Raw genomic sequence first — 26,208 nt, 5'->3', positions numbered from 1 at the left:
CATTAGAATGATGAAACAGGGACAACAACAACGTACAAGAGAACATGTTTAATCATTTAACTATGATTCAGCCACAGCATGCATAGAAACAGACTAACACAAAAAGTACTTCAAATATCAAAAGTTAAGAATACAATCAACACTTCTCAATTAGTGGTGAAAAGCTTATTTAAAGTCAGCGGAGAGAAACGTCCAGATTTGATATCAGAGCCCCTGTGAAGACTGGGGCCGGCTCCTGCTTTCAGTCCATCTTCTGTCCCCAGGTTATCTTTCCTTCTGCCACGAGGAGGCGCTGGGCCAGTTTCAAAGCTTACACACGGGGGCTTAAGGGAAGTAACAACTGCTAACACACTTCAAATGTCCTCCGACGTCTTTATGAATACAATCAAACAATCACAGTAGTTCTTTTTCTAAAGAATGCTATTAAACAGAGGTTCCATATCGTCCAGGTCCAGACTCCTTCACAACTCCTCGTGCTGCCGAGTGGATTTAGTGTACTTGTCCTTTCAGTGCGTATTTTCTTATTTTCTTAAATAATACAGTAGATTTTGAGCAAAACTGGTCTAAACCAGCCCGACCTAATCCTGCGGCTTCTGTTGTAGCTTAAAATAGAGCATTAATAAAATTACACTATAAAATATAAAAGGAAAATATTTTAAAATAACATAGCACATCACTCAATTTCTTAAAAGACACAGTCGGTCTGGAGTTTAGCTACTTGTTGCATGTTTTTAGAAAATAAAAAGGTTTCTGATCTACAAAATAAAAACTGTTTCAGCACCACGTGGTTTAACTTCAGATGAAAATATATCTGCCCAGCGTTGCATTTTTATGAGAAAGTAAACCCTTCTTTGTATGGAAATACACTACAAAAGATAGAAAAATAGTTGTAGTATTACAGTTGGCAGCGGAGCGGCTGGTTGGTGCAGAGGGATCACATGATGGAGCAGCCTCTCTTCGCCGTGCGAGGGTCCTCCTGCACACACACACACACACACACACACACACACACACACACACACACAGAGTAGCATTCAAAACACACAACCCAAAGTCTAGAACAGCGACTACGCTGCCATGCCCATAATATTCCCGTTATTGTTATTCCAAGAAGACAATGTTCCGTCTCAGCCATTTCCATGGCTGATGAAAGGGAGTAATGTCTCCGTTCCAGCGGTGGAGGACATGATGGAGCGTGTGAACACTGCGTCTCTCTCTCTCTCATTCCTTCACCCAGCTTCTAGAGAAGCTCACCTCATATCTATAACCTGTTATTGATATCCACGTCTCTGATCATGTTTAAAAGTTCATGCGTTTCTCCAGCTTTTCTTTCAGCCGTGCATCTCTACTGCAGCCCTGCAAACTGTCGGCGGCTTGGTTTGTACACAGTAACCATAGCAACGCACAGAGCTGACCGTGAGCCATGAACAGGCGAGAGGCTGTAAACTGTGACAAACTGCAGTAAAAACCCTGGTTCAGCTGCTGATTCTACATTTGCTGTATACATGTTTAAAGAATGCCTCTTAAATCAGAATACCCCCTCAATATGTCACGTCTTAATCTGAAAACTGTGGGACTTCTGCCTCCTCTCTGAACCCAACACCACACCCACCCACCCACACACGTGAGGCGCTGCGTGGCGTTTAGTCTCACCTGCAGGTGGAAGTGGGCTTCCTCACTGGCCTCCACTCCGTTATCGTCTTCCTCATCCTGCTCTTCCAGGGCCGTGTTGTACGCTGTGGTTCTCTTTGCCACCTCCTGAAAACACACACACAAAGTATCAAGATCACGAGAGAGAGAGAATTTGTGAGAGTACAACAGAGCATGTGTGAGTCTGAGAGAGAGAGAGAGAGAGAGAGAGAGAGATTGAGAGAGAGAGAGAGAGAGAGAGAGAGAGAGAGAGAGAGAGAGAGAGAGAGAGAGAGAGAGAGAGATTGTTAGGCAGTTATAATTAGCCAATAGGCTATTTATAACTTTACATCTCTGACAGGCTCATGGTCAGACAGTGGTTTAGGGATTTAGCGGTAGATGGGTTTTCAAAAACAAATAACACAAACAGAGCCTTCCATGAACAAAATGATTCACTTAAAATATCAAATTTGATAGTGGGAAGCCAAAATCATGCTTGTGATTACAATTAGAGTGTGTTTATGTGTGTGTTCTCACCTCTCCCTGAGGGTTGATCAGCACCACATGCACATCCAGCCCTGACCCCCAGGACGACTGGTTCTTCCACAGCAGGTCTGTGGGAGGTTTGGAGCCCACACCAGCATCAGACGCCCAAACCTGCAACACAAGCGTCACTCTCAGGACCCGGTCCAACAACTCAGCTCAGCGGCTCTGCTGCTACACAGGAACTCAGGCTAAAGCCCCGTTCACAGACATAAGATACTAAGTGCTTCACTGGCAATACCACAAGGTTCCCATAAAAAGTACCAGCGAAGAGGCTTTACAACAGGGGTAATGGTTGACTGTCTTTCTGGGACACTGAAGACAGTCTCCCCCGGTCATGCCTATGGCTTTTCTGATAGATAATCTGTATGAAAACAAAGGAAGGCATGCTCAGATCTTCTTATTAAACAGCGCTAGCTGGTTTAGATGCCAACTGGTCTGATGACATTGTGTTTCTGTACTACTGCTGACTCAGCTGTAATTAAAGGTTCCTTTGTTGCCATTTCTCAGCACTGCCACACATTTGTCCTCTTCCTTAAACCTCCTGCCCACTGCATCAGCCCGGGGACCGGTTCCAGGTCTCTGGTCAGGAGCACGAACCTAACATACATGTTGTATCCAAAGACTCTTCTCTTCTTCCTTAAAACCCTTAATGACGTGTTTCTAGACAGCAGGTTCAACAGTAATGAATAGAATCCAACTAAAGAAACACCTACCGTGACCTTCTGGCCAGCCTTCAGGACATATTTGGGTGTGAACTTGTAGGTAGCTGCAGCATTTCCAATTGTCTTAACCATCTCATAACCGACCATCGCCTGGTCCTGTCAATCATGACAATACAGAAATCAGATACAACGTTCATACCAGATCGCCACATGAAGGAACTAAGAGCAGCCAACATGTAAGAAGCCAGGAGCTCACCTCCTCTCCGGTGTTGTGGAGGCAGATGAACTTTCCGTCCGTGTCGATCTCGTTGATGCAGATCGGTCCTGTGGCCGAGGCAGAGTGAGCGATCGACACCGAGCTGCTGGCTTCCTGTTCCTCCACATCCACGCGCTTCCTCTTCCCCTGAGTGGTGTGCACGCTGCGGCTGCTGGAGGAGGCTCGAGACACCGTCACACGGGAGGAAGGACTGGGAGACAGCTTCAGTCTGGGGGGGAGGCAGCACAGTGAGGTCAGGCTTGTAGTCCAGACCACCTAAACCAAGTTACTACCAAGACCAGAGTGTACAGAGACAGAGTCAAGACCAGGACTGCCATTCACTTTCCTTGGAGTGTGTGTGTTAAGGCGGGCGGGGGGTAAAAAGTGTAACTGGATTTCCCTGGAGAGGGACGTCCTACAGGTCTTCTGCTGACCACCCAGGCCACCCAGACAGTGTGTTCATTTGAAACTGGTAACCCAAGATGATTGGCCTTACAATAAAAAATTAAGTTTTTTTGGCCTGCTTTTTTTGGGTTCAGGCAGCAGCACCGTTATGAAAATATCACTTTAACACTGTATCAGAAAAACCCCACACGATCCCCAACCCCAATCTCGAGTGCTAGAAGACCGGCGGCTGGGTTGGAAACCATGAGCATCAGCACCGGTGAACCTTCTGTCCTCACCTCTCCTCCTCTCCCTCCAGGAGCTTGCGGTAGGCGTTGATCTCCATGTCCAGCGCCAGCTTGACATCCAGCAGCTGTTCGTAGTCGTTGAGCTGCTGCTGCATCCTGGCCTGCACCTCGCGGACCTCGCGCTCTTTGTCTGCCAGCAGCTTGCGGCTCCGGTCCTTCTCCTGAGCCAAGGCGTCCTCCAGCTCCACGATACGGTCACGCCAACCGCGAGTCTGCATACAGACAGAGGAGGGGGGGGGGGGGGGCATGATGCAAAAACACTTATCATACGTCATCTAAAAAGCTTCAATAAGAGATAAATATTTCAGAGATCCAGAGACACAATACCATGCATGAGTTTGATTCAAAAACTAAATATTTTGTTTATTATTTATTTTATTTATGATCTATGTTTATTTATATTCCAATTTGCATAATAATTTGGAATACAGTAAAAACATATCAAATAATATTTTCTTTAAGAAAGGGAATATGAGCAGACAATTATAAGAAAAAAAATATTTAAATAGAAAAAGTACACTAGGCATTTAATTCGGCTTCAAATTGTATTGATTTGATCATTTTGTAATTAGTTATGCTTTAAAGTGTATATGGTTACAGTTCATTGGTTGTCATTGAACAGCATATGTGTGAGTCCCTTAGGGTCTATTAGTTTCTTTGTAACGCAGCACAAGAATATTAAGGTATTTTAGAAAAAGTTTTAAATGTCCCACTGAATCCAATACAAAACATGAACTGGAAGGTTTGCTATTTTGAAATACATTTTCTATTGATTTACAATATTGTCAATGATGTTGAATAGTCTATCTAGCAGTGATGTAACGGATTGCCCCTACTGTTTGGCACGCATGTGATCCGCGGATTAATTGCACAGTATAACCGTCATAGTTCACTCCATTATTGGGGGGGTTAAAGCTACAGTGCCTAGTCTCTGTCGCCGCGTCCACATGATACAAGCCTTCCGTGACCGTGCACCCCCTTAGTAACGCATTCAAGTTTTAACGGGGATAACAATGCTGATAAAGCGGTGTACGGTTTTCAAAAGCCCACGCAGACTGAGCTGGCTGCAGGGAACGGATTTTCACCCTGTAACTCTGCAACACCCAAAGCTGGCTGAGCCAGACTGGTCTACTCGGTCCCCCAGAAGCAGAGTTTTCATATTCAGGCTGTGAAGCGGCTGTGTGGTCGCAGCTTTTAAAAATATATTAATTGTTTTTCAAACTAAATTTCATGATGGCTAGGGAACTTTTTCCATTACTTTCTCAGGGCTTTATGAGACATGCATAAATACTTTCAAACCTATTTGACTTTTTCCATAAAATAAGAGCATGTCTATAAACTCTACATGTCCAGCCCCTCGAGTTGATTCTCATTTTCCAGTGTGGCCCTTAGAGAAATTGAGTTTGACACTTCTGCACTATATTATGTGCTCTAGCAACAATAATAGATGATAAACTAAAATTTAGAGAAGTTCATGGCGGCAACTGACGCTAGCTGTCCACAGCACACCGCAGGATGGATCGACATGTTGCCAACACACCGAGTCCCTGATCTTTGTTGAAAGATTGGTACTCGACATATTTCAGATATACTTGAAAACCAGATGAGGTAGTTTTCACAGAGACGGTTTAGAGTCTTTGTCTGCTCTAAAAATGTATTTATATATTTATAGATAGGAAGGCCAGTTTAACCTGCGTGAGTCTCTGATTGTGAGGAGACTGGGATAAACGGAATAAACACACTGAAATATCAGCTGCACTTGAAACAAACTTGGTTCAACTGCATAAATGTGATTTTCAGCCTGCTTTAAACTGAATTTCGTGTTTTACTGGAGAAAAAGCAAAGCTAAAAGTATCTGGAAACTCTCCCAACAGGACTAATCTGATAAGGTATTTTTATCTTTACAGGTGTTGGTAAAGGTAGAATATTAGATTCAGCACTGAGACAAGTGTGGTTGGCTTCAGATTGTGTTGAATGTTTTAGGAAACCAATTCTAATTCTATCAAGAACAAAAAAGGTGAATGTAACCAGAATGCCAACCTCCTTCTGCATGGCTGCCAGCTGGGCGCTGAGGCTCTCCATCCTCAGGCTGGACTCTCTCAGCTCCTCTCGGCTCATGTTGGCCGATGCTCCGTTCATCTCAGCCAGCCGCCGCAGGTCGTCCAGCTGGAGGCAAACACAACAACACAGCAACATCAACACCTTTTTCTCTTCATCACACAAAGAGGAACTGAGCAGTGACAGTCACTTCCTGACATGCAGGAAGCTTTGGTAATGTCTTGTTTGGTATGTAACTTACAGCTTCACTTGATGGTAAACTAGATTGTTGCTTAGTTGCAGATTGTGTAGGAGGATGATTTAAACTGCTCCGTCAACGTCTGCAGAAGGCTTCAGTGTATTTTGGCATTCACCTTTTATAATTTATCATAGTGTCAGTTAGGGGTGTGAATCTCTAAGCAACTATTGGATTCCAATTCAGAGTAGGATACAATGATAAGTACAAGTATTAATGGATCTTAATGCATCAAAATATTTAGGTGCTTAGATAAAATCTGCACTTGTGTTAATGTGCAAACCACGTAAACACAGCTGTTGGAAAATTAAAAATTGCCACCCCAGTCGGCAGTAGTCTAAAAAAATCTGTCCTGTATGAATACTATTTTAAGTTGAGTTGATACCCATGTCAACATACAATTGTGTATCGTAATGCTCCAGCATATAATAATTCAGACAACAGTTTGTCCAACTTTGTAGCAACAGCTTGTTTGGCCCTTTCCTGTTTCAACATGGCAGCAACCCCACCCACAAAGCCAGCTCCATCAAGAAATGGTTTCCTGTCTGCTGTGGAACAACATGAAATACGTAAGTGACTCCACACTTTTGGCCGTTAGATAGATAGATAGATAGATAGATAGATAGATAGATAGATAGAGAGAGAGAGAGAGAGAGAGAGAGAATATTTGGCTTTTTTACGGCAAAGGCCATATGGTCAAAATAAAATTTATTAAAACTGTAATAACTCGAAACAATAACTCATTTCACCAGTAATTTGCTGTTAAACAACTATGACACCCCCCAGATGGGAAAAGGGCATTTTACAATAACTTTGAATGCACCACGAGGCCGGGGAGGCGAACGCACCAGTGGTCCATCTGTGTTGCAGCAGCTGCAGGACGTCCCGCTGTTGGAACCCTCTCCAGTGAAGTACAGTCCCACTGTTCAGCGGTCAGCATTAGAAACGTGTTTAATCCACCGTGTTACGTTAATTAGCGTCCCGTGCAGCGAGGCTTTTGTTGCCTTTAACATCCATCCATAGCCTCAGAGAGCAAGGCAGGCATTAAAGTGTCACCAATCCCTCTCAATTACTTGGAGGTTGCTTTGGATTAAAGCACCAGCTAAAGGACATGTAATGTACCACTAATGGCTGTATTGTTTGACCATACACATACTTTGTACATATGTAGTTTTGCACTCTTACAGTCACACATTATATCATGGCCACAGAAATGACTCATCTGATTGGTTGGCTGTTGTCTGATAAAATCTATTGTGACACTTCATGCATGTGTGTCTCAAGGCTAGTGAGAAATTCTGAGTGAGAGAGAAAGACAGAATCCTCGCCGTCACAGCAGGTACAGACAGAAGACGTTAATTTCAGTCAGCTCGTTCTCATGGAAAGGATTATTATGATTATGTGAATGGAGAATACCAAGACTGTGCATGTGCCGACATACTTTGGCCACGTAAGTGCTCTCCATGTTGTCCTTGTACATCTTGATCTGCTCTTCGTTCTGAGCCCTCATGTCAGTCAGGGCCTGGGTCAGTTTATATTCGTACTCCTCCTTCCGCCCAGAGTCCACCTCCACCAGCCGGGACTCGTACCGCTGCCGCGCCTCCTTTACTTCCTGTAGCACAGCACACAGGCAGCATTCACACACTCGGATCCTGTCCTGATTCACTCAAGTCACGCTGGTTAGGTTCCACAGTTAACAAATCAAACGGAAAGAAAAGGATTCACACATTTAATACAAAACATTAGGACGATTATCATGCAGCCCTGCTGAAACTTGAGCTCATCGTGCTCTGCTGATTGATTTTAGACTAGTCTGAAAGAAGCCAAATCACTTAAAACTACATTTCTCTTACTGTCAGTAAATCTGTTTTCCTTCCCTGCTCAGCTTCATTGTTAAAACCCACCCACCCCCACACCAGCTTTGTGGAAATTACTGCGCTTTAAAAGGAAATTAAACTATACACTGGCAGGCATTTCAACTATTTATTTTTTTAAACTTTACTTGTCTTTTGCTTCTCTATTCTGTCAGATGTATATTCTTTATTCTGCTCATTTTGTGTTCTGTTGGCTTTATTTGATAGAAATCTGATAAAATGGAAAGATTCTGACCTCCTCTAGCATGCTCTTGCGGAAGGCCATCTCCTCTGTCATGCTCTGGCAGCGGTTTTCCAAATCAACGCGCAGCAGCATCTCGTCTCCAAGTTGCTTCTTGGCCTGAGTGAGACCTGTATCCATCTGAAAACGCACAAGAACAGGTAGTGCTTCGGGGAAAAAAAGCCCTGATAAATGGAAAAGGGTTATCAAGTTAAGAGTCTAGAACAGCTCTCAAAAGAAAAGCAGCCACACCACAAAGAACATGAGAGACAATCAGAAATAACATCTTTAGAAGTAAAAGATTCAGAAATGAAAGCACATTATATTTACAAATCAGATCTCTCTGCATCCCTCCATTCAATGGTCAAAGGAAGGGGAACTAGTTTGAGGCCGATCATGCTGATGTTGCAGCAGGGCATTACCTCCTGCAGCTGTTCTCGCAGGTCGGCCAGCGTGGCCCCCAGGCCATCGTTCTCAGACAGCGCTGTAGCCAGCAGAGCCTCTTTAGAGTTCAGCTGAGCCTCCAAGTCCTTCAGCCTGGCCTGGGCGCCGGCGGCCTCAGAGTCCTTCTTGTTGTAGCTGGAAGGAGAATGCCAAGGCACGGTGAGTGCAGGGGGACAACACATGGGCGTAAAGCTCATCTAACACGCTACTACTATGTCCAGTCCGCAGGCTGTCAAAGCTGTTTTATTCACTTTAAACATCACAAGGAGGGATTCTTTTCTCTAATACAGATGAAGAACTGAGCCTCCTAGAAGTTTAACAAGTTAATGTGTCAGTCACACACTCTCAGAACTTGCAAGCTAACATTAGCTAACTATTCAACAAGCTACCAAACAAGCTAAGTAACTTTATACCTGATAACATTAGATTAGATTCAACTTTATTGTCATTACACATGTACAGGTACAAGGCAACGAAATGCAGTTTGGGTCTAACCAGAAGTGCAATAGCAGTAAGTGCAGGATATATACAATGGTTCCGTAAGTGCAAGACATGGATATGTAATGAATAAATATAGAAAAGAATACTATTATAAACAGAGTTTTACAGATGGGTTTGTCCTATGAATATAAAATATAGATAACAAGTATTGTGAGCAAGATTTACAGCTAGGAATTTGGTGGATATTACTATAATTGCAAATTTTTACAGATATGTGCAAATAGCATAACATACTAAAGGTTTACAGATTTTACAGGTGAGTATGTACAAATATATATATATATATATATATATATATATATATATATATATATATATATATATATATATATATATATATACACAGGCAGCTATTATTATTATAGACAGAATTTTTACAGATAGCTATAATAAGTTAGGCTAAAATGAGCAGTATAACAATGATTTAAAGGTGGTACAGATAAAGTAAAGTTTGGGCAGAAACTATCCGAATTAAAGTGCGGTGGAAAGTAATTGCATATTACAGTTAAAGTACGGTAGTGCAGATGTAAATGTAAACAATTGGTACTGTAAATAAACAGTCAGCGGTGCAAATTGAAATGTAAGTAGTGCAAAAAGATGCCGATGTAAACAGTCGTTACTATAGTAACAGTCAGCAGTGCAGGTGAACATTATAATGTTGCAGATAGCAAAATGGAGGCAGGTGTGAGGAGAGAGAGGAGAGTCTATCAGTATATGAGAGGAGTGGGATCAATGAGGAACGGAGTTCAATAAAGAGACAGCTCTGGGGGAAAAACTGTTCTTTAGTCTGCTGGTCCTGGTCCGGAGGACCCTGAACCGCCTGCCGGAGGGCAGGAGAGAAAACAGTCTGTGGGCTGGGTGAGAGGAGTCCTTCAGGATGCTGCGAGCTCGATGCAGACAGCGTTTCCTCTGGATGTGCTCGATGGCGGGCAGTGGAGTCCCGGTGATGCGCTGGGCGGTTTTCTCCACCCGCTGCAGTGCCTTGCGCTCTGCCACAGAACAGCTCCCATACCACACTGTTGCACAGTTGGTCATAGTAACATAGTGAACTTGTGGGAAAATTCATCATTTTTTTGTTCTTGACTAATTTAAAAAAAAAAATTCTTAAAATGTTTCTAAATTTAACTTATTTAATTACTTGAAGTATTAAGGGGGGGGGGGGGGAACCCTCAGATGGCGTGGGTCCTTCTGAAACATTAAATTTCCGTTTTTATTTTGTATTAACAGTCATATAGTCAGACAGGGTTAGGGTTCATGTGACATCCCTGCAGCATAGCTATCCCGATAGCCCAGCTTGTCCTGAAACAATAAGCCTATAACTTTAATATACTATGTCTAGAACTTGATTGTGAATTACAGGTTGAGGTTCTACAAGCATTAAAAACACGGAGACCAGGCAACACAAATATCGGGAAAATGTCTTAGACTCGAAGGCTTAGAGGGTTAAAGTTGAGTTGTTACTAATATTTTGCTCAATCAATGAAGATTGACAACCTCCAGGAAGAAACGTCCTCTGGTGACCACAACAGCTCAGAACAGAAAACAAGTTCATTTATGTCATGTTCGCACTGCAAATACATTATGTGCTTTTGCATTATTTGTCAATGTTTCAGGTTTAGATTAGGCTTTAAAATAAGTGCTTTGATTTATAAATAAAAGCCACACCAGATATCTCAGTTGGCCATCTGTTTTCCAGCTCTGATCCTGGGTTAACCAAGTCATTAGAGAGGGGGGGGGGGGGATCTCTGGACACCCCCCTTTGATTCTAAACACATTATCAATGCAACCATTTTTTATGTACATTTCCAAGCGTGATTTAAAAAGAATATACATCTGAGTTTTTTAGATTTTCATATATGCCGTATTTGTCACACACACACTTAAATGTTTTGTGTACTGAGGTTTTCATTGTGTAGTCTTCCCATGCTTAAGCCTTCTCTCTCAGTGATCTTCCACGTCAGAGGCTCAGTCATGGTTAAAGAACATGAAACATGAGGTGGTCACATGTCATGTGATTAAAGTAGATCAACAGCTTATGTGTTTCAGCTAATTATTTTCTGTATGTCTTATTAGATCATGTGCGTATATGTATATAAATAGTTTTTTCCTCCCCTGCATTCTTGCCTAAACTCTAAGCTGTTGTCCATTGTCCCATCCTCTTTCAGTCTTCATGTCTGGAGACAGCAACTTCTAAATCAAAAACTTCAATCAACTTTAAACTTTTTTTAAAACTTTTAATAATCATTAACTTATCAGAATCGAGCATTTAAACATTCTAAAAAGAATCGCGATGCATTGATGAATTGATTATTTTCCTCACCCCTAGTCACCAGTAGAAGTGTTTCAATGGGTTTCCCAGTTAAATGGTATGTTGGAGGAGCTCTGCCGGGACAGAGGCCAGCTTTTCCCTCATGCGTGGTTACAATGAGCGGGGGGGCTGCAGCTTAGGCAGACAAACTATGAGTGGAATGTACAATGGTATGTCTGCTTTTTCACCTTTTACTGAGAAACCTTAGCTGGGAGGCAAAACAACTGACCCAACGGGCTCTCACTGCTGCAGACCAACAGCATGCTGGGCCTATTCCAGAGACACATCACATCACCAATATATGTCACACATGTTGCATTTAACCCATCCAATTACAGCAGGGGACCAACTCCAGATCTGAGCCAGTGGGTCACATGAGCCACATGTTTCTCCTGTAAGTTTATGGTCTCATTTAAATTATTCACTGCATGGATACTGGAGGTGGTGGCTGTGTTCACTGGGTTTGGGTGGAAGTGATAACAGTATATCCGTTTGCTCCACCTGTTAATCTGGTTTTGGGCTTTGGAGCGAACACTTTCTGTTGACCGCACTCATATGAATCACAAGGTCATTTTACATTTGGTAACTGCTGTTCTAGTTTGTTAGTTTTTTGGTGTGGAGGAATAAATGATTGAAACTGGATAAACAGAGCAGCATTTCCCTAGGTTTGTGGAAGACTGAGCTGCGCATATTTGGCAGGGTTTGGGTCTGATGTTTTGCAATTTGACATAATTTTGGACCCTTAGGGGGACAGAGAGGAGCTGCACAGAGTCCAGAAGGAACTCCGGCTCAGGATCAGGAGGGGGGAAGTAATCTACGGGAGGAAATTAGAAAAGAGTCTGGAACAGAACAACGCCAGGGACATCTGGAGAGGGCTGCAGGACATCTCAAGCCACGGCAGAGGTGGGGGGAGAAACCAAGCTAGCAGAGACCAGAACTGGGCAGATGAGCCAAATCTGTTTATCAGATTTGACTCTGCCTCCTCACCTTCTTCACACCCCCCAAACCCTCTTTTTCTTTCTCTACCAGTTCTGTGGTGTGTTCAGGCACTTATTCAACCTGAGCCTGAGCCCGGAGAAAGTCCCAGCACTCTGGAAGACCTCCTGTGTAGTCCCGGTACCAAAGTCGCTGCGCCCCAGGGAGCCAAACCACTTCAGGCCTGTTGCCCTGGACTTCTCACCAGATGAAGACCATGGAGAGAACCACACAGCTGGACCCCCTGCAGTTTGCTTACCAGCCTGGGTTTGGGGTGGACAACACAGTGATCTACATGCTGCACAGATCGCTGCTCCACCTGGAGGACAGCAAAGCACTGTGAGAGTCATGTTTTTCGACTTCTCCAGTGCTTTCAACACCATCCAGCCTTCCCTGCTCAGAGTGGTGACGTGGTGCACTGCAGCACAGGTGCCCCTCAGGTACGGTGCTCTCCCCCTTCCTTTTCACCCTCTATACCTCGGACTTCACACACAACACCACCCACTGCCACATCCAGAAGTTCTCCGATGACACAGCCGTTGTTGGTTGTGTTTCTGAGGGGAACGACCTGGACCAGGTCGGGTATCAGGGACTTTGTCAGCTGGTGTGAGCTCAACCAGCTTCAGCTCAACACCAGCAAGACGGAGGAGATAATCGTTGATTTCAGGAGGAAAACATCCCGTTTCTCACCGGTGAGCCTCCAGGGATTGGACATTGAGGTAGTGGAGAGCTACAGGTTCCTGGGTGTTCACCTGAACAATAAACTGAACTGGACTGATAACACCCAAGCACTCTACAAGAAGGGCCAGAGTCCTCCATCTGCTGAGGAGACTCAGGTCCTTTGGAGTGTGCAGAACTCTCCTCAGGAGTTTTTATGAATCTGTGGTGGCCTCTGCCATCCTTTATGCTGTGGTCTGCTGGAGGGGGGGCAGCTCGGACCGGGACAGGAGTAGACTCTATAGACTGATCAGGAGAGCGAGCTCTGTCCTGGATCCCATAGAGGAAGTGGGGGAGAAGAGGATGTTAGCCAAGCATCCATCATGGACAACACCTCTTATTATTTATGGTCACAGCTCGATATAATTTATATTATGGTTACTTACTTTTGCTATATTATTTAAATACAAATTCTATTTAATTTTAACGTCACTTACACTGCAATATTGTTTTTGTACTATGGCAACCGCACTTTACAATACCTTTTAGTTAACGCCCTTCACATTCATTCTATACCTTCTGCTCATGGTCTGTGAGTTTGCTTGTTTGTTTTTACTGTAGGAAACCACTGCAGCTGTAATAAGGGAAGATCCCCACTGTGGGATGAATAAAGTATTATCTATCTATCCATCCATCCATCCATCCGGCCTGCTAACAGCCGCAACAGTCTGGAAAGTAAATGATGCACAATCCTGACACAAGACACGTGTTAAATAAAGACTAAATGAACTGATGGGTAATGTCAACTGGCCAGACTCAAACAGGCTGTCCCTGACAGCTGTGTTCAGCTGTCACAGTGTGTAGCGCACACACACACACACACACACACACACACACACACACACACACACACACACACACACACACACACACACACACACACACACACACACACAACTTCCTCTGTTGTTCAAGGACACGCAACAGCTCCACACCTGACTCCACAGACTCCACGTGCAGCTGGGATGCAGTACTCTTTTCACAGAGAGCTAATGCTCCATTAGATTAGTAACAGCCGACTGTGGAACTTCACACGCTGGTGGAATCAAAGTTGTTTTCAGCTCATTCGGTTTCACACAGAACCAAGGGGACATGGAATCACACACAGCTGTGAGGGAGTGAGATTTCTAACGCTTGGTGTTTATTAGGCAGGACTGTTGACTTTAATTCTGAATACACAGTTGAACCAGTACAGGGGACACCCCCACCATTGTCCAGGCATGCACTTTTGGTCAACAGCTGTGAGTAACTGCTGCAGCTGTCAAATCCTGTGGGATGAAGGGGAATACACACAACACACTTATGTTTCCTGTCTATCAATACAAGGGGGCTGTGTAGCCAATACAAATGACTACAAAATACAACCGAGGTATTAAAATAATGTCATACATGTCTGATGCACATTTCCTCAACACGGTCTGTGTACCACTTCAATCAGAGAAAAACCGAAAAACGTTTTCCTCAAACAATAAAAACTGCCACTGGTCTCTGTCTAATTAAACCACAGCTAGACCTACAACATTATCATGGCTTATTAATTGATTTCTATAAAGTATTTAATATTTGTAGTCTTTATCTCTTTTCTAAAATTTAGCATTAAGCATGGTAAAAGAGGCATTTTCTAAAGCCGGTTTGACATTTATTCTCTTTCAGTAGCAGACAATGGTGGGCGGGTGACGTAAAGCCCACTGTCAATCATTTCCAAATACTGCTCATTAGTTCTACCAGTTCAACTCAAAGATTGTAAGTAGCCTTAAATCACATCTAAGAGTGGCGACTGACGGACTAAGAGCCAGTTAAATCCTCTTTCTTCTCTAAGCCGGGTTTGAGCGCCGCGCTCCCCGGACCAGAGCAGCGTCCCAACGTCGCGTGCGTAATGTTGCAAAAGTGGCTCGAAAATCAAAGTCGGCTTATAGCAAATAGCATTTAGCTCCCGGGCCGGGGTCCCTGTCCGTATTGGACCGTTTAACATGATTCGAGTGTGTGAGGCACTTACTTCTGTAGAAGCTGCTCATGCTCGGACGTGGTCTTGCCCAGCTCGATCTGCAGCCAGGCCCGCTCCTTGGACGACTCGTCCAGACACTTTCTGGCGTCGGCTAGCTCGGTCTCGTACAGGGCTTTCAGTCCGCTGACCTCCCGGCTCCGGGTGTCTTCCCTCTCGTTAATTTGGAGGTGGAGGACGCTGTTTTCAGCCTCCAGACTACGGACTTTGTCAATGTAAACGGCCAGGCGGTCGTTGAGGTCCCGGAGCTGCTGCTTCTCCTGGAGCCTGCTGATCCTGGTCGGGCTCAGCGGAGTGCCGCCGCCGCACGTGCTTCTCTGACCAGTCGGAGTCGCAGCCGCGGTAGCCATGGTAGAAGACTAAATTACCCCAACCAAACCGAAACAAGATACGAGTTGTGCCGGTTTAACGATTTATAGTTAAACTCTCAACAACATCAACAATAAGCACTCCCGAAAACTACCCTCCAAGTGTCTTTTCTTACCCGAATGAAAGAGGGGTTGGCTTCCAATATGGCGGCTCATTGAATATCTTACGTTGTTTATTACTAGCCAATGGCGTAGCTGGACGCAGTGCGTTCTTTGAACATGGGTTCACTCGTAACGGTGACCGACCCATGCCGTGACTGTACCGCGGAGGCGGAGTCTAATTTTGCTAAGTGCATTCTATCGTAGACCTGACCCCGAGCGTCCCGGTGTAAATAACAAGCGCTGCCTGAATTTTCTTCAAACCGCCGAGCCTGAAATCATTTCATTGTGTCATTTTTCTCCCTGTAGCACTTGAATTCATTGTATCATTCCTCTCTGTAGTATTTCATTGTATCATTTCTCCCTGTAGTACTTCATTTCATTGTATCATTCCTGTATCATACTTTTGCCCCCTGTATTTTAACATGGGGGGGGGGGGGGGTGTATACTTATGCCCCTGTATTTTAAGGAACAACATTTATTTATTTACATTATTCATTCACAAAGAAAATTGGTGTCCTAAAAATGTTGGATATTCCTAATTGTTTTGAATTAAGGCATTAAGATCAATTTTCAATCAACTTTAGCATGGGGGGGGGTAAACGTTTTCAAGCCACTGTGATGTCATGACAAAGACATCCTCTGGTAAGGTTGTCCTGGTTCATGTCAGGTTGTCCTTACAAAGACATCCTTTGACACGTTGTCTTGTCCCAGAGTTGACAGCAGGAGAGTCCAACTCCTTTCACTGAGGGCACCACTAGAAAAGAAGAATCCCATCCATGGACGGACATGTTTGGATTATGCACATGCTCTATGAATGTATTATTGCATGTCTCATATGGCTTTCTCTCTCACGGTGCCTCTAGAGCAGGCGTCCATATCCACTGCCACGCCAAACCCAACGGACCACTGGGTGTGTTACACTCTGGCGTGACACTAGGTTGTATATGGAGGTTTAGTCCTCGACGCAGCGGCCGCAGGTTCGACTCCGACCTTTGGCCCTTTGCTGCATGTTGTTCCCTCTCTCCCTCCCCTTTCATGTCTTCTGTTGTCCTCTACAAATAAAGGCCCCAGTGTTTTTAAGAGGAGCTACATTAAATAAATAAGCGACAGTTCGTCTCATATGAGCCAAACTTATTTTTATCTAGAGGGCTTTAGACGATATGTAATTATTGTTGCAAACAAGCCTTTCTTATGCCAAGCAGAACATTAATTAACCTACAAATGAACAAATTTTTATTTATGGGACAGACATGAGATACAAAACATGTGTCACAACAGTGAGGGTGATTCCAGATGTGAAATGGTCCCACTTTACATTAATATGACGTAATATTTGTATGATTACTGTCAGTAGCATTTGTAACTTCCTCCATCCGGTCACAGAAACAGATCTCTGATGTGGACAGCAGCACGTTTGTCCATATGTCTGCCTGCCTGGCCTGTCTATGCATCCATCCCTGTCTATTGGGGGGGGGGGGGGTTCTCTCCCTCATGATAACTTAACAGATAACTTAAATGTCAAGTTAATGTAGGAAAAACATGTAGCATCGATACAGACCTGCATGAAAAAGGGATTTATTAATTTGTTTTAAAGGCACATGTGGGGGACACATGACGGTGCAGTGGGATCGCTCCACTACAACCTCCCAAACGGTGCGTAGCGTGCTGTATGACGAACTTCTGTTTCCAACAGTGTCCCAACTGCCTGAAGAAGCAGAAAATAAATTAAGTTCCTTCTTATCCCATCGCAGGTTACCGTACTCGTGGGTTTAAATACATACAGCACAACAATATGCAAAGATGTTGCAGTAAAACAAGCAAAAATCAAAGAATTTCAATATGTGATTTTCCAAACGAATACATATCTAAAACATGACATCACTTGGCCCATCAGACATTTTCAGCTGTGTCCCAGTTGCACACTACATACGGGTTCTAAGTGGGTTTAGTGCATCGCCACCTTTTACGTGGATTACCAATCAGTGTTGATGGTAAATGTCAGTGATTGAAGCAATAATTTGATTTGAAAATTGAGATCTTGAGAAATTTTCTTGCTTCATTTTCTGTATTCTGGTGATTTTTCCTGCATCAATGTATGGTGCAAATGTCTTTAAATATGTAAAGAATTTATTTTAAGATATTTGGTCGGCACTGGCCAGTTTTGATTATTGCCTATGCAATGACTAATAACTAATAAATAAACCATTATTGCACATTTGCTTCATAGGGGCCCCTCTAAGGCCCCACGCTCACTGCAATTTATGGTCATTCAAAAACCCGGTAACTTGATCTCAAACTCAGGGAATATGTCGCACTCCAGCAGATCAGCTGACACTATAAAGGCTCTCAGCTGTTACCTCATCTTAAGGCCCTGTGTCAAAATCTACTGCTAATAACTTTATTTCATAAAATACAGTACATAACAAATTCATTTGGTTAATCTATTACCGCACAGCAAATTATTATTAATTTCCTACAAGCAATACATTTATTCATCTCTAGAGGGCAATTGAATTTTGCCCTTAAAGATAAATGAAGTAGTTTGAATTCAATTGAGTTTAGGAATACCGTTAATAGCGAGGGTGAGTAAAGGAAAGCTCATTCAGCCGTGTTTGAGGAACAGTTTAAAAAAAAAAAAAGTTATTTACAGTTCCAAAAAATTGTCAAACAAAGAAGGTAAAAAAGAAGAGCAAAGCGGACGGAGGATCGATGGCTTGAGCAGCTCAGAAAACTCAAATATTCCCTGAAATGAAGACGCTTAGATAAAAGGTTTCCCAGCTACTTAAGGTTTTAAGGGTTTACTTAATGAAGAGCACGTCCGGTTGTTGACTACTAATAGCAGCCTCCAAACTGTGGTGGAATTAACGGTGTTACAGTATGCAGTGGTGGACTTCACAGGTCCACTCAGTCCCTAGTACCCCAGACCTCACCCAGCTCCACATTAGACATTGTTTAGTCCAGGGGGGTCAAACGCATTATAGTTAATGTAGTAGTAAAACTCTTCAGACGGATCAGAAACTTTATCATCGGCTTCTAAGGCCATTGTAGGGGGAAAATCATGTTGTGGTCCCGGGAGGGAGGGAGGGGGGATATTCTGAGAAAACACTCAGATATTCTATGGGATTAAAGCGGTAAATCTGGAGTTGGACTGAATTACTTCTCTGCAATTTTCAAGAGACAAGTCATTAAGTGGGCCTGATTGGACCCTTTGGAGGGCCGGTTCTGGCCCCCGGGCCGTATGTTTGACACCCCTTACTTAGTGTAGCTGGGTCAGAGCGTGGCTTTGTCTCTCTGTATTTTACATGTATGTAAAATCAGTAAGGTTTGAGGAAACTCTGAGGACCTCTAACAGAATGCCACTGGGACACAGGTCGTGTAATAGTCTGCACAATAACCACAAGCATTCATAAAAAACCCAAACAAGAAAACTCATTATTGGCACAATATGTGTTAAGGTTGTTGATATTAATATACATCATGTGTAATAATCTTTTATGGAGGACAATGAGATGATCCCATAGTAGTTAAGGGGAGACGCTACACGCAAAAACATTTTTTAAATTTGGGGTGTTTTGGGCCATTTTGCTTCCATAATCACATCTGGAAAGAAAACATTTTTTGACAACACGTTGCCTATTTATGTCTGTCGTCTTCTCTAAATTCACCAAAAGTTAGTGTTAGATAATGGCTCATTTGCCTATTTAAAGTGCCCATATTGAGAAAAAAATGTGGGGGGTTATTTTGTGTCTCTGGTGCTTCCACACGCATACACACTTAGAAAAATACCATTCATGGTGTTCTGAGTGAGATACAGTGATACAGGAGCTAAAACTAGCGAGATGTCTCACTCCGGAGATAAAACTAGCGAGATGTCTCACTCTGGAGCTAAAACTAGCGAGATGTTCCACTCTGGAGCTAAAACAGAGACCTAAACACACAGGGTGGAAACAGGATCTGCAGCAATGTGCAGTACAACAACAAAAAAGGTGTTTTTGAAAATGAAACCATGGAAACCTATTCTGGAACAACCTCAACATACAATTATGAACATGAAAATGAGCAGAATATGGGCACTTTAAACATTTCAGAAAACTTGTAATACAAAGATGATGTCAGTGATGATTTGGGGAAGTTTTACGCTGGCTGATATCTGTTAGTTAAATGTCGGTAGACCTTTTACACAGGGCGTAGTTTAGATATCATTCACAGCCTCATTCACACAATTTATTCAGAAAGACATGGGGGAAAGGGATTTTCTTTTTGTGGCGGCTGACAAAAAAATATCCAAATTAAACCTAATTCCCTCAGTAGAAAACTGACTTGAATGTCGACAAAATAAAACTAGAACTTTGAACCAGGCTTCATATTATTAATGTTCACATTTCTGTTCTGGAAATACACTTTAATAAAATAATGCCTCATTTGCATTATTTTAAATTAAAATTTAAAAATATTAGACAACCTAAAAAAACTAATTGTCTTAATGTAAGTAATCCACTGGGGAGGTTGTATGCTGATGTTAAATATGTTCCCTATCCCCTGACATAGATTAGGTATGGGGGGGGCCCTCAGTTAAAGCCTGCTGATATCTTGGGGTGTCAGTAAACATCTGTTTTAAAGAAATGTGCATTTGGCTTCACCCCGCGAGGACAGACGGCTGGCGGGTGGACGGGAGATACGAGGGAAGCTTGCTGTCCCATCAGCCACTTTTTCCTCCGACGTGTCTCCGCCTCCTCCCAGTCTGGGACAGGAAGTGGAAGCATTAGACCTCACACAGTCCTGGGGGGGAGCTGCTGTTTGTAGATACCAGCCAGGGCTTTGGCGGCGCTCTGGATCATCTGGCGCCGGGCCATGCCCGTCATGGCCTGGTGCCAGTCTGTCCGGCTGACGTTTGGCAGGCTGCGCTCCAGCACCTCGCCCACTGAGACGATCAGCCCGGACCAGCGCAGGCTGTAGTCCGGGGGGGTCAGCGACTGAGCCTGCACGGGGGGAGGTTATACACACAGCTTGATGAGTGGCTGGAGCTTTCTGTCTGGCGTGATGATGAATAAAGTTTCTAAGGCTGAAGCTGGTATTTGTCCCCGTCTATGACAAACTACTGAGGTTGAAAAGTGCAGTGGCTACAGACGTAGTACCGCTAACACCTATTTTCCACCGGGTGCGACATTTTGTCAAGAAATCTCAGTTTTTCCATGTACCATATATCTATAGGGTGTTGTAATATTGTAATAAACCGGCATGCAGTTGACAGTTGCTGATGCGTACCTGTTGGACGTGATCTAGGGCCACAGGGGTTGCCTGCGTGAAGACCTCAATGTGGATGCTGTGACCGGGGTCCTCCAGGATCAGACAGCCGATGTCAAACCACCTGGAGACAACACAGGGATTCTGACATGACCTCCACACCTCACACCTGGGCTCCACAATGAGTTTTCTCCGTAGCTATTCAAGCAGCCTGACGTTTATACTGTGCCATGGTGTGTGCGTCAATCTCTGGAACAGAATAGCAGGGCCGGCATGTGTGTGTGTGTGTGTGTGTGTGTGTGTGTGTGTGTGTGTGTGTGTGTGTGTGAGAGAGTTTAGCTTCAGAGAGAGTACCAACTCTAGAGGCGTAGTGAGAGAAACAAAGTGTCTCCACCGAGACAGACTGGCACAACAGCGTTCAATTTAAGAGTCTTCATAAAACAATCAAACAGTGACAGAGGTAGAAAATAAAACGGGCTAAATAGAATAAGATACAAATACTACTCTGCGCGCTACTGAACTGGGTTCCATAATCTTCCCATCACTGAGTGTGTAAGATGTAAAGGTGTGTGTGTGTGTGTGTTTGTGTATAAAAAAAAGGCCTGCAAATAGTTTAACTAAAAACCGTTTGGGTTTGTCAGTGTGTGTGTGTGTGTGTGTGTGTGTGTCAGAGGTCTTCCCTTACTTGTCGGGGAACAGCTCAGCGATGAAGTTTTCCAGAGAGACCACTGGCTGCTTCTCGTGGATCACACCGGCTCGACGCAGGCTGTCAATGCGTTCCTGAGCCCCCTACACACACACACACAGACACACACAGACACAATGACTGGAAGACCCTTCCCTGCTGCTGGGAAGTGGACTAAAGACTGATTTTCTGCATGCTTCCTTTGGTTTCATGTGTTGTGTATCTTGAAGGATCCATCCAGGCTGAGGGGTTAAGTGAACAAAATGTAGTACCTGACCTCATGCCTAAAACAAATGAGTCAGAGCGAGATTAAAAGTGACTCACAACAGTCTAAAGAAATGTCTTATCATTATAAAGGTATACGCGGATGTTTGGATACCCACCCACTGATGAATTTGTATGCACCTACTGTATTTCTAACTTTTTCGGAATCTATTTATGCTGGAAAATCTTCATGTAAAAGGGAAACAGAATACAATACAATTGTAAAGACATAATGGAATATTTTGCAGTAATGCTTTCAGGCATTCTGTATTGCTTTCATCTTGGTATTCTCCTGTAGATCGATATTTTTGAATTATAACTGAGTCAGCACACATGTGGCTTTGGCATCATTTACACTTCCCTCCTCTTTTGCATCTTTTGTCGGGGGAGTAACCTCCTTAAATGTGCATAAGACAATTATACACCTCAACAATCATTAATTCATTTTAATGTATTAATAAACCCCTGGACAGTAATATTTCAAAATATTCACACATTTAAAATATATCTGTGTTCTCTGAGGTTTGGTAGAGTCATGATATTTTGTGAAAAATAAAGTTATAATTGGTTATTACAAGAATGAAGTCAGTATATTTCAGAAAATAATCCACCTGCACCATAGTCTGCTGTTAATTCCGTGATTGCTCAGCAGGTCTGGCTATGAGAGACTACTTTGACACAGAACCGTTTGGAGAAACAGCAGTGGACTGACCTTGACTCCGGCTGCGTAGCCCACCGGCTGCGGGGCGATGTTGGACTGACCGGGTTCTCCAGTGACCATGGCCATCCCGAAAACCTCCTGGAAGGCGTCTCTGACAGCCTCCACGTTCATCTCATCTGAAGTCACCACGATGTCAATGTCCCCGCCAGACTCTGGAGAGCAGAAGAACATTAATGGAGGACAGCTGCTATCAGGATGGGCTGATGTAGTGACAGGCAGCGGGGCCACTTACTGATGTATGGAGCCATGCCAGGATCCAGAGTGGTGATCATGGACTCCACAGAGTGCTTGGTTCTGTCCAGGACTGTCTTTACTACAGTGTTACCTGCTACTCCCTGAAGACACGCACACATAACAAACGACATGGAGGTCAGATCACTGGGCAGGGCTCGACTGCTAAAGCATGATCAGGAAAGGGTGTTAAAATGTCGTCAAGGCTCATTTGATTAGAGCGGTGTTACCTTAAAAAAGCCCCAGATGCCTCCACCAGCGTTGGTGTGTCCAGGTCCTCTGGGATCGTCCTGCTCCTCTGGGAAAGTGATGGGAGATCCAGCATCTAATCCTCCTGTCATGGCTGGCTGCTGAACCATGGGGTTTGGTCCCACACCTGGAAAGTATCATTGACCATTTTTAAAGCCACGTGACAAAGCTTGGCGTGACAGTCAATAAATCAATTAATTGCATGATGAATAAAGATGAGGTTGATTTATAGATCTATCTCAACCTCATTATATATATTGTATAACTGTATATTTTGATTTTTTGTACTACACTTGCATTGAATAACATGGCAACATATCAGAAAAAAAAGTTTTTGAATCTTGATTATTTGTTGATTACAGGCGAAACAAAGCCATTGTGCTACAACCCAGTGCAATGCATCTCTCCTTGTTCTTATACAAGGTTAATGTTAAAGCTATAGTACGTAGTTTTTGTCTCCCCCATGAGGAATTCTAATGAATGACAACAACACTGTCGGAGCGTCCACATGATTCAAGCCTTCGGTGATCATACACCACCCCCTCCTCCACACAGTAGACAAGGAGGATTAAAAGAAACACAACAGACCCTTCAGAAGAGTGAGTAGAAAGTCTGCGGTTGACACATTCTTATGAACAGAGCCATACTGAGAAATACACACACCTGGGAATCTGCCCGTGTGTGTGTACAGGAGAAGACCAGCGTGGCTCTTACCTGGCACGGCGGCAGGACTGGAGAACGTCGGCATCAGAGGTGTCTGCGGAGTACGACCGGCATGACCCCGTGTGATGTCATATCCTGCACTCATGGAGAAGCTGGATACGGGCGGGCCTGTGGGAGGGGCCGACATGCCGGGAGCTGAAAGGGGAGGTGGCCCCATGGGAGAGGCCAGAGGGGGAAAAGAGCCTGAGGTGGGAGGCGGAAACGGAGAGCCGCTGCTGAACGGGGAGGCGAGCGTGGAGGGAGGGGGGAACGGGGAGGACAGGGAGGGGTGTGTGGCCAGAGGGCTGCTGAAAGCAGGGATGGAGGGAACAGGGGAGAAAGCGGTGGAGACTGCGGGTGAACCGATGGAGCTGGTGCCAGGGAGGGACAGAGGGCTGGACAGACCTGAAACACAAGAATATTACATCTTATGCTTTGGCTTCATTGAGCGCGTAACTTATGCAGACTGTTAGCTTCAACCAGCTGCACAAATGACAGATCATGTCTTACCTATGATAATCGGCGGGCTATGACAGATCATGTCTTACCTATGGTGATTGGCGGGCTATGACAGATCATGTCTTACCTATGGTGATTGGCGGGCTATGACAGATCATGTCTTACCTATGGTGATTGGCGTGCTATGACAGATCATGTCTTACCTATGGTGATCGGCGGGCTATGACAGATCATGTCTTACCTATGGTGATTGGCGGGCTATGACAGATCATGTCTTACCTATGGTGATTGGCGTGCTATGACAGATCATGTCTTACCTATGGTGATTGGCGTGCTATGACAGATCATGTCTTACCCATGGTGATTGGCGTGCTATGACAGATCATGTCTTACCTATGGTGATCGGCGGGCTATGACAGATCATGTCTTACCTATGGTGATCGGCGGGGCGCTGACTGTGGCAGCCACAGTCAGAGGAGGTGTAGGGCTGGCAGGAGGCGTAGTCTCGATTCCACTCTCTTCCATCATCTTCTTGACCTTAAACCTTCACTTCAGCCCAGAATATAGCTGTAGGAAGATGTGACTGATCAGCATGTGTTCATCCTGTTAAGCCAATCAATCCTAACGTCTGCATCCAAACACTGAGGATGCCCCATTCTATTTGACCGAGTGAACAGATATTAGGTATTGAACACAGATGGCAAACAAGGACTCATTTAGATTAAATGTGTTGATATGACTCATTCAGCATAAATGTGTTTATATGTAATCCCTGCTATCATGTTACCTTGATTGCAATTAGTTCCATACAGTGAGCTACAGATTATAAATTGGAGAAAAATATTATATTCCTTATCCAGAAGCTCACAAATGAACAGAGAGCACACACACTAGGGCTACCTTCTCGTCTTTGTTTAGTCGACTAAATTTCCTTCAGTCCAATAGTCATTTTTTATGCTTCTCCATGCTGAATGACTTATTTCCAAGAAACGTATGAGCACATCTGTGGTAAACACAAGGATTAACCCTCCTGTTGTCTTCGGGACAAATTTGACCCTTTAAAAAATTTCTATATCTGAAATATGGGTTTCTTTTAAACAAATTACCACAAAAAATGGATTGGATTCCTTCCAATGCTCTATGCAAATACATTGATCACTTTCATTCCTCTGATTCCTCTGAATTATTAGTCAAAATAATTTATAATTAAATATAAACTCAAATATTAGATATAATTCTATATAAATGAGGGTTATTTACCATGGATTTCAAAAAGTAGTGTAAAAGTAGTGGTGGTCTGAAAAAGGGACAAAAAAGTCACATTTATGTCTGGTTTTAGACCCGGGAGGACAACACAGGGTTTGCAGGATTCTTTGGAGAAACTCAAATGTTCCGATCTGTCAACTGATAGTCGACCAGACTTTCTTTATTCGAGCACAGCCCTAGTGAGAAGGAAGTACTGTCCTTCCATCATCTTCCATGTCACTTCTATTTGGCCCACTCATAGACTGTATATATGTATATATATATATATTGATTAATTCATTAATATTACCGGTCTATGGGCCCACTACCGTCACTGGTTACAATGGAACGGACTTCCCCAGACTCCCCAGCTCCAGCCCGTTTTGCCCGGTGAAGGCTGTACCGGGTTAATGCCCCCCCCCCCGTGTAAACGCAGCGGGGGGGCTGTCTAATGGAGAGAAGAGAACTAATTTAACGTTAGTTTCTATAAGCGACGTTAGAACCTCTTTATCATTCAGCCTGCGGTCTGAAGTAACTCAGCGTTAGCTCCACGGTGCTCAGCCGTCCCGTTAACCGTGTAGGCTCCGACCCCGCTCGGCTCGAGCGGACAACACGGTCCGTACAGTGCCATGTCCGTCTTCTAATTCTCCAGCTACTAGAGTCAGTAAACCTCATGTACGAAGTCCCAGGACAAGCAGCTCGACTACTCACCTCACCTGCTAGCTGGACTAGCGTACCGCTCCCATGAACCAGCGACCCTCTTTGATGGCGTCACGTGTTGCCACGTCTGCTCGAGCGTGACTCCTCCCACTACCGGGA

At 44.0% G+C, this 26,208-nt stretch overlaps 2 protein-coding genes across 4 annotated transcripts; both read right to left on the bottom strand.

Moving 5' to 3' along the window:
- Positions 1 to 33: 33 nt before the first annotated feature.
- LOC116677321 (lamin-B1) lies at positions 34 to 15,648 on the bottom strand. Its single transcript, XM_032507883.1, has 11 exons — positions 15,114 to 15,648; positions 8,595 to 8,751; positions 8,188 to 8,313; positions 7,520 to 7,690; positions 5,826 to 5,951; positions 3,777 to 3,997; positions 3,094 to 3,322; positions 2,889 to 2,993; positions 2,167 to 2,286; positions 1,654 to 1,758; positions 34 to 976 (listed from the first exon to the last, which is right to left on the bottom strand). The coding sequence occupies exons 1-11, from the start codon at positions 15,467 to 15,469 to the stop codon at positions 935 to 937; spliced, it is 1,758 nt and encodes a 585-aa protein (XP_032363774.1). The 5' UTR covers positions 15,470 to 15,648; the 3' UTR covers positions 34 to 934.
- Positions 15,649 to 19,064: 3,416 nt separating this feature from the next.
- Positions 19,065 to 26,208, bottom strand: LOC116677322 (protein PRRC1). Of its 3 annotated transcripts, XR_004328965.1 has the most exons (11): positions 26,106 to 26,208; positions 24,576 to 24,711; positions 23,698 to 24,090; positions 22,965 to 23,110; positions 22,736 to 22,838; positions 22,495 to 22,655; positions 21,519 to 21,622; positions 20,855 to 20,957; positions 19,664 to 20,568; positions 19,360 to 19,362; positions 19,275 to 19,286 (listed from the first exon to the last, which is right to left on the bottom strand). XR_004328965.1 is itself a non-coding variant. In XM_032507884.1 (9 exons), exons 2-9 carry the CDS (start codon positions 24,670 to 24,672, stop codon positions 20,359 to 20,361), a joined length of 1,317 nt encoding a protein of 438 aa, XP_032363775.1. In that variant the 5' UTR covers positions 24,673 to 24,711; positions 26,106 to 26,187; the 3' UTR covers positions 19,065 to 20,358. The 3 variants fall into 3 exon arrangements, 2 of the variants coding, with proteins under 2 accessions (XP_032363775.1, XP_032363776.1); XM_032507884.1 differs by having other exon boundaries at positions 19,065 to 20,568; positions 26,106 to 26,187; XM_032507885.1 differs by lacking the exons at positions 24,576 to 24,711; positions 26,106 to 26,208 and adding an exon at positions 24,348 to 24,379 and having other exon boundaries at positions 19,065 to 20,568.

This window comes from Etheostoma spectabile, unplaced genomic scaffold (genome assembly GCF_008692095.1).
Source record: "Etheostoma spectabile isolate EspeVRDwgs_2016 unplaced genomic scaffold, UIUC_Espe_1.0 scaffold00004876, whole genome shotgun sequence".
Classification (NCBI taxonomy): Eukaryota; Metazoa; Chordata; class Actinopteri; order Perciformes; family Percidae; genus Etheostoma; species Etheostoma spectabile.
The sequence above is the reverse complement of the archived record's forward strand: the minus strand, read 5'-3'. Positions and strand labels throughout refer to the sequence as shown.

Coding starts and splice junctions, on each gene's coding strand:
- LOC116677321 (XM_032507883.1), bottom strand. CDS start 15,469: ATGGCTACCGCGGCTGCGACTCCGACTGGTCAGAGAAGCACGTGCGGC. Junction 2,287..2,888: donor AGGCTGGCCAGAAGGTCACG/GTAGGTGTTTCT, acceptor CTTGTGTTGCAG/GTTTGGGCGTCTGATGCTGG. Junction 977..1,653: donor AAGCCCACTTCCACCTGCAG/GTGAGACTAAAC, acceptor GTGTGTGTGCAG/GAGGACCCTCGCACGGCGAA.
- LOC116677322 (XM_032507884.1), bottom strand. CDS start 24,672: ATGATGGAAGAGAGTGGAATCGAGACTACGCCTCCTGCCAGCCCTACA. Junction 20,958..21,518: donor GCTGAGCTGTTCCCCGACAA/GTAAGGGAAGAC, acceptor TGTTGTCTCCAG/GTGGTTTGACATCGGCTGTC. Junction 20,569..20,854: donor CCCTAGATCACGTCCAACAG/GTACGCATCAGC, acceptor CCCCCCGTGCAG/GCTCAGTCGCTGACCCCCCC.